General features: G+C 55.7%; 2 protein-coding genes across 2 annotated transcripts; both read left to right on the plus strand.

Moving 5' to 3' along the window:
* Positions 1-863: 863 nt before the first annotated feature.
* LOC132486952 (phospholipid phosphatase 3-like) lies at positions 864-5,988 on the plus strand. The gene is made up of 5 exons (XM_060094490.1): positions 864-921; positions 2,788-2,887; positions 3,831-4,111; positions 4,204-4,278; positions 5,796-5,988. Exons 2-5 carry the CDS (start codon positions 2,801-2,803, stop codon positions 5,986-5,988), a joined length of 636 nt encoding a protein of 211 aa, XP_059950473.1. The 5' UTR covers positions 864-921; positions 2,788-2,800.
* Positions 5,989-8,630: 2,642 nt separating this feature from the next.
* On the plus strand, positions 8,631-13,555 carry TUBB4A (tubulin beta 4A class IVa). The gene is made up of 4 exons (XM_060094294.1): positions 8,631-8,798; positions 9,330-9,438; positions 9,547-9,657; positions 11,943-13,555. Exons 1-4 carry the CDS (start codon positions 8,742-8,744, stop codon positions 12,998-13,000), a joined length of 1,335 nt encoding a protein of 444 aa, XP_059950277.1. The 5' UTR covers positions 8,631-8,741; the 3' UTR covers positions 13,001-13,555.
* The last annotated feature ends 700 nt before the right edge of the window (positions 13,556-14,255 follow it).

The raw sequence follows: 14,255 nt of genomic DNA on the forward strand, positions 1-14,255 counted from the left end.
CCCAGGCCCCGCCCACTGCCTAGCCATCATTGTCTCAAGCCCTGCCCACCCCCAGTCTCGCCCACTTTCCCATCATTCTCCCTAGGCTCCGCCCACTTCTCAGACAGCAACCTTCCAGGCCTTGCCCACTTTCCTACCCCACCCACTTTTCTACTTTTCTTCGTCCTGCACCATCCTCTCCCCCGGCTCTGCCCTTCTATTGTCTCCTATCTGAAATCCTCGGCCCTGCCCTGGGTTACACTTTTCCAGAACTCCCTGCCCCCTTCCCAGTCCAGGCCTTCGAACCATCCCCATTCTTAGTCTGAACTTCCCTGGGGACACCACAGCCTGAGGGTCTCTGAGCATTTTGTCTGAGCATTTAGGCCACGCCCATTTTGTTCCTCTCTCTACCTTCTTCCAGACCTCACCCACGCTTTCAAGACCTTACCCCAAATCAGTCAAGTCCCTTTATGGGATGGGGGCTCCTAGCTAACGGAGTCAGAGAGGCCTCAGTTTCCGCGGCCCCGGGGCCGTCCTCGGGACGGCCACGACCCCTTGGCCATCTAATTACTGCCCTACAATGGGACCCCGCCCCTGCCCACCTTGGTCTTCACCATTCGGGCCAGCCTCTCCCCGCTGTGTCCGGCCCGACTCTCGAGCTCTAATCCCAGTCTGGGTGGGCGTGCCCACCCCTTTGCCCACCACAGTCGATAAGCTTACCACATACTGTCTTGGACTTGCCCGAGCTGGTGGTCCGGTACCAGTGCCTGTGGCCGGGGGACCCGCGGAGAACACCCCCGTCCCATCTGCTGCCACACTGCTGGACCGCCAAGCTGTTGGTGGCTTTGGATTTGTTCTGTCTGCTGCTGGGTGAGCCCCCTCCCCAGCGTCCTTGAGCACCCCGCACCACCACCATGCGGACACCCAAGGGGCCGTGGAGAGGTCTGTCTTCCTGTCTTTATCTGAGGGTCGCTAGATTGGGGGCTGGCTGCCTGCCCTGGTGTGTGTACTTGGGCTGTGTGTCTTCACATCGGTGTGTTCATCAACATATTTCTGGGATGTCTGGGTCAATGTGTATCCGTGTGAATGGGGAAGATAGGGACTCTCCACAAGTGTGACTTTGTGTGTTTTCCTGTCTTCCTGGGTCTGGGTGCTGGGTGAGCATCTGGCTGTGCATCTTTTTTTTTTTTTTTTTTTCAGTCTTTCACATGATTTTATTTGCTGCATGTCTCTTTGAGTTGTGGATCTGAGTCTATGTGTCTATAGTGGGGGAGGTATGTTTGTATTGTGTATCTCTGTGTATGTTTGACTGTGTGTATGTTGTGTGCAAGCCCCTGGGTCTATCCGTATGTCTGGGGCTGGTCTGTGTTGAATTTATATCCATGTGAATGAGTATGATTCTGTGTGTGTATGCTCATGCACACGTGTGTGTGCGTGTGTATGTGTGTGTCCCTTCGGGTCTCTGGGTTGCATGTTGTGTTGCTGTGTTGTGTGTTGTATTGGTTTTTTTTGGGGGGGGGTGTTCATTGTGGGTGACTCCTATGCATGCACTTGATCCATGGGAGCCCGTGACTATGCATCTGGGCTGGGGGTGGATCCAATGGTATTTGTGTAGCCAGGTGTGTGGGGGGGTCTATATGGGCCTATGTGTATTGTGGGTATATTGTTGCATTATATGTCTGTGTGTGTACATCTGAATCTGGGTGTCTGGGTCAGACTGTGTGGTTGTATTGTATAATTGTGCATGTCAGACCCTGTGTGTTTGGGAATCTGCGTGGCCTGAGCTTGCTTGGGGTCTAGATGTGTGGCTGGCATATACGAGGGCTGCCCCCCCACTCACCAGTGGGCAGAGCTAGTGACCAAAACCTCCTCACTGGGGAGGAGAGGCCAGGCTGGGATACTAGCTTTGCCCTCCCAGCCCAGTAAGGGAGCTGGGGACTGTGGGAGGCTGGGTTCCAGCTGCCTGGCTCCACTAAACTTCAGTGGGTGACAGAATGACAGGGTCAAGACAGGGGAGGGAGGCCTGGGTGTAGGCTTTGAGGATGAGTGGGCCAGACAGAGATCCTGCACCTGCTGGGGACAAGCCCCTTGGTCTGACTGACTTCAGGATGGCGGTGTAACGTGAGGGGCCCTGGACGCTGCTCACACACAACTTTGCCACCAGTATCTCCCCTCCCAGCTCAATCAGCCACAGAGTCATGGATATAGACATGAACACATACACAGATCCCAGATACAAGCACACACACACACCAACACAACCCACACATCCATGGACACAATGCATAATTGCTCTCTCTCTCTCTCTCTCTCACACACACACACACACATCGCAGAGAGGAACACACACACTCAGACATGTACCCATGTGTACCACAAACACCTATTCACACCACATACGCATGTCATAGACATAGATACCCATCAGCACACACACACATTCACACACAAAGACACGCAGAGCCACAATCATACACACATACATCAGGACACACACACACACAGAAAGAGCAAGCCCTTCCACGCTTATCCCCTCCTTATCTTAACCCCTCACCCACCTCATTCACAGGACCCCACCCGTGAATGGGTCCCTGGGGCTCTGGCCTCCTCTGGCCTCTTGGCCATACTGTCCTCTCTGCGCATGTCCCCATGTCCAGGCTGTGGAGATGCCGGGAGGACAGACTGGCCGGAAGGCCTAAGGAGGGTAAACCTCAGTTGACCCATCCATGAGTGGGGTCATCTCCACACCCTGCAGTCAGTCTCCCCATCGTGCTGAGTGAGACCGGTTTGCTGGTACCCCACATCCAGGGCTTCTTTTGCAATGACACCACCATCCAATACCCCCGAGTGGCCCATCATCGAAGACTCGGCACTCATAAAGATGGGCTTCTTCGTCTCCATCTTCACGGTAAGAGGGTGGCCACTTTCACCTCAGGCCATGGTGACACACCATGGGCAAGTTCAACTGTTTTTCTGGCAAAGTGGAAACCCCCACCCATTATAGATCTAAGGCAGGAGGAAGTACCACCTCTTTTCCTACTGAAATGGGAAATCTCACTGCTCGATGGCATAAAACGGCTAACCTTGAGGAAAAGGTTAGCCCCCCACTTTTGACATAATATAGAGGAAACACCTACCTCTCTGCCTTAGGTATGGAACAAGAAGTTCAGCCCCTGCCCCCCAGTGGACAGGGAAGCCCCATCCCTTATATGCAGAAGGCAGGAAGCAGTCCTGCTCCTTTTCTGGGGATCTGGGAAATCTCCCCCTTTCAAACATGGAACATCCTGCCTCTTTCTCCCAGTGTCAAGGGAAGTTCCATCATTTTCAGGCATTTGGGAGGAAGTCTATCCTTTTTTCCTGGTATAACAGGAAGCCCCACCCCTTTCATATATGAGACAGGAAATCCTGCCTATGTCTGACATAAACTAGGGAGATGACCCACCTCTTTTCCTGGTATAACAGGAAGTCCCGCCCCTTTCAGATATGGGACAGGAAATCCTACCTATGTCTGACATAAACTAGGGAGCTGCCCCGCCTCTTTTCCTGGTATAACAGGAAGTCCCGCCCCTTTCAGTTATGGGACACCCCCCCCCCTTTTCTTGATGATATGGGAAGCCTTATCCCTTGGCTTAGGAAGTCCTGCCCATTTCAGGCACAAGGGTGGGAGAAGTCACCCATTTGTGTGTGTGTGGGACGGAATGAAAAGCCCCACCCCTTTGCCTGGTTTAGTGGGAAAGAACAGCCTCCCTTCCATATGAACCTGTCTGAGACAAAGGGTTGGGGTTTTTCTACTCTTGTTGCGCCCTCCGCCCTCAGCAGTGACCCCTCACCCCTCTGACACGGCCCCACAGATCAGCCTTGGAGAGTTGATTTGTGTCAAGCTCCTGCAGCTGAGCTCGCCAGCCTTCATGAGCAGCACTTACACGGTCATGATCTACAAGCAGCTGGGCACCTTCATTTTTGGCGGCCTGGCCAGCTGCTCCCTGACCAGCATTGCCAAGATGACCACAGGTCACCTGCGGCCCCACTTCCTGGCCGCATGCCTGCCCGACCCAGCCTCCTTTGACTGCGAGAGTGGCTACGTCACCAACTACACCTGCACAGGGCACCCCGAAGATGTCCTCAATGCCAGGCAAGTGGGCGGTCAGGGAGGGGAACCCAGGAAGCATCCCCACCCCACCCCAGCCCCAGCTGATGTCCACCCTGCCCCTGCCCATCCCCCAGGAAAGCCTTCTATTCTGTGGACGCCTCCATCGGGATGTACTCCATGGTGTATTTGGTGGTGAGTGTTGGCCGGAGGTGGGCTGCACACCCGGCAAGGCCAGAAAATACTCCATTGTCCCCCCACCCGCCCCCACCCCATGCTTGGTGCCAGCAGTGCCAGGCACAGCTTCCATAGAGCTTGTGTGTTCCCCCAGAGTCAGGAGGGCAAGAACGGGGAGGGCCCATCTTCTCTTAAGACTCATTCAGCATCCCTGTCCCAGAACAGCAACTTCCAGAACCCTCTGTCTACCCCTCCCTGCAGCTGGAGAGGGCCCATGCCAGGCTGGGTCCATGCCCAGGGCTGGGCTCCACCAAGGGCAGGGGGAAGGGAAATCAGGCCCAGCTGAGGTGTAGCTCTAAGTTTTGGGTGATAAAGTGGCAGGAGGAGCAGGGCAGGGGGTGGGGGAAGCCCTGGGAAGGAGCTGATGACCCACAGGCATAGACTCGGCTGGCAGAAGCGGATCACACACATCGGAGCCAGCCCAGAGCACCCGGGCACCGTGGTGGGCAGACACAACGACACAGAAGCCCTGGCCACAGTGCACGTGATGCTACATGGCTGCCTTCACACCAGCAACGTTTTCTTCCTGAAAGGCAGCCCATTGGACTGCCAGCAGGCCCCCCCTTTTTTTAAAGACAAAGTAACAAAGTAACTACAGCCTCTTGTAGTGATAGCAGGGCTTTGGAGCTGGAATGTACATGCTCTATTCCCAGCCTCAACTGTGTGTGACATTGGGTGAGACACTCAATGTCCTTGGGCCTCCATTTCCTCATCTGTAAAATGGTTGTGGAAATAGCAGTTGCCTCCTAGGGTTGTGGTTTCATGAGCTAACACGTAAATGAGCTGATACGCTCAAAGTATTTAGAACAGGATCTGCCCTAAAGGTCACTATTATCATGAATAACAGGCAAAACAGATTCCCTCCGTCCCGGGGGAGGGGGGGTGGTTTGGGGGCTGGGTGCACGCCAACAATGCCAGGCGGTGCACAGACTGACCACACAGCTAGGAGTCAGGGCTTCCCCTGATTTTATGCACCGAATGGTCAATTTTGTGAACAGAATGTTCTGGGTCTCGGGGAATTCCCCCACCTCACGTGCGCATGTCTGATTTCTCCCCAAAACACACAACAGCCACTGTCCCGTTCTTCCTGCTCATCAATTTCACCTGATGTTTAAAGATGGGATTTTTTTGTTTTGTTTTCTGTTTTTTTCTGTTTTCCATTTCAAAATCAAGAGCCCAAACTCTGCTTTTTGAGGGCCCCCTGATGAGGCCGACCTGCTTCGATTAGAGATCAGAAAGTGGCAGTGCCGGGTCACAGTATGAGCGTATCCAGAGGGTCTCGCCTGACTCTTGGGAAATCATTCACCATCTAACAATTCTCCCAATATTAATAGCATGATAAACCATCTTACAGTGATGGTTTCGGGGGCCACAGCCCCTACCCTCTTTAGAGGCTGAAATCCATTTCCATATAAAACTGACAGGTTCAGACACGCCAGGGGGCACAAAAACGCATCCGCAGGGTGGAGTCCCTCTGGATACCTGTTCCCAGGGTTTCAAGGCGCTGCCCACCCGCCTTCCAGCTCTATGTACAGGCCAGTTCCTGGGGACAGAAAATCTGGCTCTTACGGCCCACCATCCAGCTCCTTTTCTTGTCCCTGGCTCTGTTCACTGGCTACATCCGGGTCTTGAACCATGGCACCACCCCTATGATGCCATCTTCGGATTCTTGCAGGGAGCTTTGATGGCTTTCTGGGTGGTAAGTGATGCCGTGGGACACCTGGGTACCAGGGAGGCTCTGTTGCCTGAGAGCCATTGGGTACAGCTGGCACTCCTCATCTCCCAGGAAGGGAGCCCAGGAGAGGCCAGACTGAAGAGGGAGCAGCCTTGGGGTGTAGGTGATGTCAGCCCACCCCAACCCCTCCCCACTTCATCCCTGCGGGCTTTCTACATCTTGGGCAATGCCAAGTCCCAGAAGCTCCAGGTGCTAGAAGACCACCCATCCCCTGCTCGCCACTTTCCTCCTCATTTCCCCTCTCTGTATTCCTCCCCTGAGGGCCCTCAGGGAACCCAAGGGATGCCCCGATGCAGAGAAAGATAGAGGGCACCCATTGCTCACCAGAGCCTGTGCTCTCCAGGGGGCTATCCCTTCCAAGGTGGGCTAATCCAGGGAGCCCCACCTCCCTGGAGCTCAGCCCTGACCCCAAATCAGCCCTGCCATGGTGGGGTGACACAGGAAGCCCCATTTTTCTGGGGCTGAACCCCAAATCAGCCCCTCCCAGCAGGGCCACTTCCACTTTTATGTTTTGATGATTCTTGATATATTAAATAATAAAATGCCAACACAGGGTTTATGAATTTTTGACAGATATTAACATGGGTTGATGGACTTCCTATTTCAATCCGGGAACCGGGTCTCGGGGATCAACCATAACAACATTTGATAACCACAGAAGTCTCAATCAGGTTTCTCGACCTTGGCTATTGCCATTGGCATTTGGGGCCAGATTATCCTTTGCTGCAGAGGCCAGCCGTGTGCACTGTAGGACACTGAGCAGCCTCCCTAGGCTCCACCCACTGGATGCCAATAACAGCCCCAAGTTGTAAAGATCAAAAATGACTCCAGACATTGTCAAGTTTCCCCTGTGTGTTGGGGGGGGGGGAGAATCACCCCCAGCTGAGAATTTCTGCCTTAGGGGATTCTGCTGACCCCCAGGAGACTGTGCTCCATAATCATCTGACCTACTGAAGTCCCAGGATGCTGTACACGTTTAAATCACAGAGGGAGGAAGTAATTCACAGATGCTGGGGGGAAGGGGAGAGGGGTCACCCTCCTTTGTACTGTCTGATCCATCAGGAGTTTATTCTGGTGTCTCGTGTGACCTAAAGATCTAACTCGGTTGTTTTTTGTTTGTTTGTTTGTTTTTCTCAAATAATTAACAGGGTTTCTCAACCTTGAGCACTATGGACATTTGGACCAGATAATTCTTTGGGGGGAGGGGGAGACTGTCCTGTGCACCCTAGAATGTTTAGCAACATCCACTCACTAGATGCCAGTAACACACACACACACACTCATCCAGGCATAACAACCAAAAACATCTCCAGACATTGCCAAGTGTCCCTGTGGGGCAGAATCTCTCCCTGTTGAGAACCACAAAATTGGAAGCCACTGGTGAGAGCGTGAGGTCCCAGCCCTTCAGCCGACCTGGCTAATCCCACCCCCACCCCGCAGTAGCCAGAAGCCATGGAGGAGGAGGGAGAGGCTTCCAGGGATGGCAGAGCTGGAGGCTGCCAGCAGAAAGTGGCCCCAAGAAGTCTGGCCTTCGCTTGTGGGGCAGCACAGGAAGTCTTGCCCAATATTACAATAATAATTGTAATACTAAGAGCTACAATTTATCGTTTACTCTGCGAGGGGAAACCGGGGCCATCTTGTTAACTGGGCCATCTTTGGACCCTCCCAACCGCCTAGAGGGTTCCTGACAGCCCCATCTTGCAGGAAATTCAGCCAGAGGGAAGCCAAGTGGCCTGTGCAAGGTCATATAGTAATAAATGCAAAGGCAGGGCGATGGATTGGAATAAATTATAACAATGGAGCAGAGAGGTGCCCATCTGGGGGGAGCAAGGCAGCCCGCCGGAAGCCCTCTATCCCCGCAGTATGTAATCCAGCTATAAGTCTTAATCTTTGATATTGACCCCAGGCAAGGCTGAGGGTGACCCCACCTACGACAGACCCAAAGCCCAACCAAGGTGTCCAGGGGGAGCGCACAGTCCCCCCCAAACCTCCATCAGCTTCCAAAAGCATCCGCAGTCAAACATGGAAGGGAAATCGTGGTTTTACTTACTACGCAGCTTCAAGACAAGTTCTGCAGAAACCGACCGCCCCCTCCTCCCAAAACTGTCGGCTACCTCGGAGCGGCCAGCTCGGCCCCACTAGGTGCCCTCCCGGTTAATGCGAGGGTTCTGGCGAACGAGAACTAAACGGAATGGGGAGGGAGGCTTGGGACGGAGAAACTGAGGCAGGGTCGTTCGGGGTGAGAGCGGAGAGAGGCAGAATCTCCCGGCTGCTTGTTTACCGGGCGCTCTCCCTCCCCCCGCCCAATCCCTGCAAAACCCGGGTCGCCAGGCCTGGCTGGGGGCGGGAGGGGTGGGATGGAGGAAGATGGTACTGTTGGTGCCTGAGAGGCCTCACCCCCCCACGGCCCGGGGTGGGGGGCGCACGGAGCCCGGCTCGCCCCAGCCCCTGCCCCCAGAGGTCTCCAGGCGGCAGGGGAGGGGTATCCGTCCATCCCCGCACCCTCCGTCCCGGGGCGGGACCGGGGGGCGGAGCGGGCCGGTGACCTGCAGTGACGCGAGCCCCGCCCGCTCATATAGAGGCGCCCCGGGAGCGCAGGGACCGTGCTTCGCCGCCGCCGCCGCCGCGTCCACCACCCGGCCCGCTGCCGCAGTTCCCAGCATCAGCACCAGCGCCGCCGCGTCCACCATCAGCGCCGCCGCCATGCGGGAGATCGTGCACCTGCAGGCCGGCCAGTGCGGCAACCAGATCGGAGCCAAGGTACGCGAGGGACCGGGCCTGGGGAGGCGGTCGAGAGATGCGGAGCGCGGTCCACCGAGCTCCGCAGAGCTCCTCCACCATGGGCCTTTTGGGGGACGGGCCCCCCCAGGAGGCCAGCACTCCAGGGACGGTGGGGGAGGGCGCGGGGGGCAGGACCAAGCTGGGAACAAAGAGGCCCATGGGGGTGGGGCCCAGGCTTCTGTCCGCTTGCCACAGCTGGCCTCACAGCTGGCGCACTGTCCCCTCCACATGCACAAAGAGACCCGCCCCTCCCCACGGCAGCAGCCAGGGAGCGCTGACCCCAGCCCGCTGGGCTGCGGTGGTGAGTTGGCTCCACCCCGCCCCCACCGCTCCCTTCTTGCTGCCTCATCCTCGTCCGCCCACTCTGCCTCTAGGTTCCACACTCACCTTGCCTGGGGGACAGGTGGCAGCTAGGGAGGTGAGTGGGGGTCCTGAGCCCAGAAGATGGAGGTGGGGCAGACCTGGCCACCGGCTCCACCTTCTTGGTCCTTACTACCGCCCCCCCCCCAGTTTTGGGAGGTGATCAGTGATGAGCATGGCATCGATCCCACTGGCACATACCATGGGGATAGTGACCTGCAGCTGGAGAGAATCAACGTGTACTACAATGAGGCCACAGGTAAGGGGCAGGGGGCACCTGCCAGAGTGGGGGTGGGGAGGGCCTGGGAGGGGACAGGATACTGGCTCCTGGGGCTGACCAAGCTGCTCTCCATCTGCTTCTCTGCAGGAGGAAATTACGTCCCCAGAGCTGTGCTGGTGGACCTCGAGCCGGGCACCATGGACTCTGTCCGCTCAGGTCCCTTCGGCCAGATCTTTCGTCCTGACAACTTTGTGTTTGGTGAGTCACCATCATGAGATACAGGCAGGGAAGCCCCCACTCCCCAGATTCTTTCACTTCCACATGCTTGGTGAAAATTCTTTTTAAAATTCTTCACCTAGCATCTAAACTCAGGAACCCAGAGGCCAGCGGGGAAAGCGGATACACAGGCCACTGTGGGAATCCAGGGGAGGCATCTGATACAACCAGGGGAGGTGCAGGGTAGGGAAGGCTTCCCGGAGAAAGTAGCATTTTAATTTAACAGTATGAACCTGAGCCAGACTGCGGTGTTCAAATCCCTGTTCTCCCACTTCATGCAGTCGACAAATACTTATTAGCACCTACTGCATACCAGGCCCTACTGTACCCCCTGGGAATATAGCCAAGAATAAAACAGATAAAGCTCTCTGCCCCCACCCCCAAGCTGACATCCTGGTGGAGGGAGCTGGGAAGATAAAGAAATGGGAAGAGAAGAGAAATAAATCAAACTCAGCCACTGATTGAGTCATCTTGGTGATTTTGGACAGGCCCTTCAATCTCTCTGTGCCTGTCTCCTCATCTTTAAAACAGGGATTATACAAAAACTTACTTTTCAGGACTGTGAGACTTAAAGCCACTAACACATATAAAGAACTTAGAACAATGCCTAGCACAGAGGAAAAGATAACTAAGCATTTGATGTTTTGTTGTCATTTTTATTATCATTATCACTATTAATGTCTGCAGCCTGAAATGTGAATAGGATTAGGGCTGACCAAAGGGCAATGAAGGGAGGAAAACTGTGTAAGACAGAGGGATCAGCATATGGGAAGACAGTGGGCACATTTGCAGTCCTCAGATTGAACGGGCCTGCACACTCTGAACAACCGTGTAGGAAACATTTTCTGGTACATCTAGGTCAAGCTAAATGCACATCCCCACCTGACCTCAGGCCCCAGCCTCCCCCTCCCCGAGCGCCTCTCCTCCTAGTACACAGTAGTTTAGTCTGGAGTCTAGGGATTGACAGGACAAGCTATGTGACCTTGGAGGAGTGACTTCCCCTCCCTGGTCTGTGCAAAGATTCAAAAGATGTGAGGGATTCTAGGATGATTATGGGTGGCTCCAGTCGGGCCAAAAGATTCTGTGGCCTCTGGTAGGTGAGGCAGGGGAGTGGTAGAAAAGTGTGGACTCAGGAGCCAGACCACCCAGTTCAAATCCTATTCTCTCAGAGCAGGTGACATTGAACAGAGACCTGAAGAGTCAGTCAGGGGAGTACCTGGGGGTAGAGCATTCCAGGCAGAGGGCACAGCACAGGCAAAGGCCCTGGGGCAGGACCAGGCCTGGTGTGTTGGAGGAACAGTGAGGAGGCCCATGTGGCTGGAGCAGAGTGAGCGAGGGGGAGAGAGGGAGGAGGGGAGGGCAGGGAGGGGACGGTGCAGGTCGTGCAGGGCCTTGTAGGCTGTAGGGAGGATTTGGGCTTTTATCCCAGGGAGGTGGGAGTCCTGGAGGGCTGTGGATGGAGAAGGGACAGGACCTGACTCAGGTGCTCACCGGTGCCCTCTGGCTGCTGCAAGGAGAACAGACTGGGGGGAGGCTGTGGGAGGACCAAGGCAGAAGCGACTGTACTGATCCAGATGTGCAATGAGGGGGCCAGACCAGGATGGAAGCAGAGGAGGGGGTAAGAAGAAATGTTACCTGCTCACAAAAATACCAGCCAATATTCTAATCCTAATCCTTGTCCTCTCGAGCTTGCATTCCCCAGTGAAATTACAGACAATAAACATGATTAATTAAAAAAAAAACAGGTTTATCACTTCTGCAGAGGGTAACAAAGTCCTAAAGAAGGGGAAAGAGGCAACCATGTAGGTATCTGAAGGAACAGCATTCCAGGCAGAGGGAACAGCATATGCAAAGGCCCTGAGGCAGGACTGTGCACCGGTGTGTGGCAGGGACAGGAAGGAGGCCTGTGTGCTTGGGGCAGAGTGAACGAGGGGGAGAGAGGGAGGAGGGGAGGGCAGGGAGGGGACGGGGCAGGTCATTCAGGGCCTTGTGGGCCGAAGGGAGGACTTAGGGTTTTACTGAAAGATGAAAGAACTGGGGTGATTTTGAGCTAAGGCAGAACATGATTTAGGTTTTATCAGAATCCTTCTGGCTGCTGGGTGAAGGGAAGCAAGGATGGAACCCGAGAGAACAATTCATAATAATAATAATAACAATAATAATAATGATTTTGTTATTATTATTCAACTACTAGGATGGCTAGGAGTGGGGTTGAGGGTGGGCTTTCCCCATATCAGCCTGGGTGTCCCCTCCCCTTCCCTCTTCAGGCCAGTCTGGAGCCGGCAACAACTGGGCCAAGGGCCACTACACAGAGGGTGCCGAGCTGGTGGACGCGGTCCTGGACGTGGTCCGGAAGGAAGCCGAGAGCTGTGACTGCCTACAGGGCTTCCAGCTGACCCACTCGCTGGGCGGGGGCACGGGGTCTGGGATGGGCACCCTCCTCATCAGCAAGATCCGCGAGGAGTTCCCAGACCGCATCATGAACACCTTCAGCGTGGTGCCGTCACCCAAGGTGTCGGACACGGTGGTGGAGCCCTACAACGCCACCCTGTCCGTGCACCAGCTGGTGGAGAACACGGACGAAACCTACTGCATCGACAATGAGGCGCTGTACGACATCTGCTTCCGCACCCTGAAGCTGACCACGCCCACCTACGGGGACCTCAACCACCTGGTGTCGGCCACCATGAGCGGGGTCACCACGTGCCTGCGCTTCCCGGGCCAGCTCAACGCCGACCTGCGCAAGCTGGCCGTGAACATGGTGCCCTTCCCGCGCCTGCACTTCTTCATGCCCGGCTTCGCGCCGCTGACCAGCCGGGGCAGCCAGCAGTACCGCGCGCTGACGGTGCCCGAGCTCACCCAGCAGATGTTCGACGCCAAGAACATGATGGCAGCCTGTGATCCCCGCCACGGCCGCTACCTGACCGTGGCCGCTGTGTTCCGGGGCCGCATGTCCATGAAGGAGGTGGATGAGCAGATGCTCAGCGTGCAGAGCAAAAACAGCAGCTACTTCGTGGAGTGGATCCCCAACAACGTGAAGACGGCCGTGTGCGACATCCCACCCCGCGGCCTGAAGATGGCCGCCACCTTCATCGGCAACAGCACGGCCATCCAGGAGCTGTTCAAGCGCATCTCGGAGCAGTTCACGGCCATGTTCCGGCGCAAGGCTTTCCTGCACTGGTACACGGGCGAGGGCATGGACGAGATGGAGTTCACCGAGGCCGAGAGCAACATGAACGACCTGGTGTCCGAGTACCAGCAGTACCAGGACGCCACGGCCGAGGAGGGGGAGTTTGAGGAGGAGGCCGAGGAGGAGGTGGCCTAGGGCCGCCTCCATCACTTCACATCAGCACCCTGCTAGGAGGCTGACCTTTGACCCCCCAAGAACCCCCTGCTTCACCTCCTAGCCTGACTCCCCTCTGACCCTACAAACTTGCACCTCTTCCCCAGCCAACCTTTGACCCCTGAGCCCCACTTTATCTCTGACCCCCCTTGAACTCTCCCACCTTGGACACCCCCATGAGCCCTGCTTCACTTCTGACCCTACAAGCCCCATCTTTAACTCCATGATCCCTCCTTCACCCCTGACCTCTCCACCCTTGACCTCCCCACGAGCCCCATTGCACCCCTCAGACCTAGAAGCCCTGGTTTACTTCAACCCCTCCCTCTGAGTCTCTCCCTTCATCTCTGAACTTGCCTCACCTTTGACCCCACAAGTCCCACCCGCCCTCTGAACTGACCACCTTTCTGGCTTCCGTGACCCCCTATTTCCTTCCTGAATTTACTCTGGTCAGCTCCCGCCGACCTTGGTTTTCCAGGGGTGCTGCTGGGGGAGAAAGAAGCCCTGGAGCATGTGGGCAAGAGAGGCTGCTCCCCGACCCTCCCCCCGCCTCACCCTCAATAAATTAATTGTTGTCCTGCCGTGTTTCTGCCGTGTGTACTTTTCATCATCCTGTGGGAAGGTCACGTGAGGGCTCCTTCCTATGGGATGGAGGTGGGTGCTGAAGGAATTTCTAGTCTGGGGGTGGGGAGAGGGCACAGATTTCAGAGTCAGACAGACCAGGCTACGCCACTAACTAACCCTCTGGTGTTGAGCAAGATGCTGGCCCACTCTGAGCCTCGATTGGCTCACCTGTAAAATGGGCTCACATGTTTTCCCCCCATGCGCCACCTCAAGGATGTTTGTAAGGACTCAAGGGCACAGTACCCGGCACTGGGTGGGTTCTTAGCAATGGAGATGCTGCCACTCTCTGTGGGGCATCTTGCGAGAATGGAAAGCTGGAGCGGGGAGTCTCTAGGGAAGGAAGCTGGGGAGATGGCAGCTGGGGATAGTGCCCGAGGGGCAGTCGTGCCAGAGTCACTGACGTGTGAAGCACTTTGATGGCCTGGCACATGCCTTAATCTCATAAACCTCACACCAACCCTGTAAGATCTGAAATTTTAGGGAATTCCCTGGCAATCCAGTGGTTAGGACTCCTCACTTTCACTGCAGAGGGCGCAGGTTCGATCCCCGGTCGGGGAGCTAAGGTCCCACAATCTGCACAGCGTGGCCAAAAAACAAAGATCTGAGCTTTTAGAGA

Source organism: Mesoplodon densirostris, chromosome 3 (genome assembly GCF_025265405.1).
Source record: "Mesoplodon densirostris isolate mMesDen1 chromosome 3, mMesDen1 primary haplotype, whole genome shotgun sequence".
Lineage (NCBI taxonomy): Eukaryota > Metazoa > Chordata > Mammalia > Artiodactyla > Ziphiidae > Mesoplodon > Mesoplodon densirostris.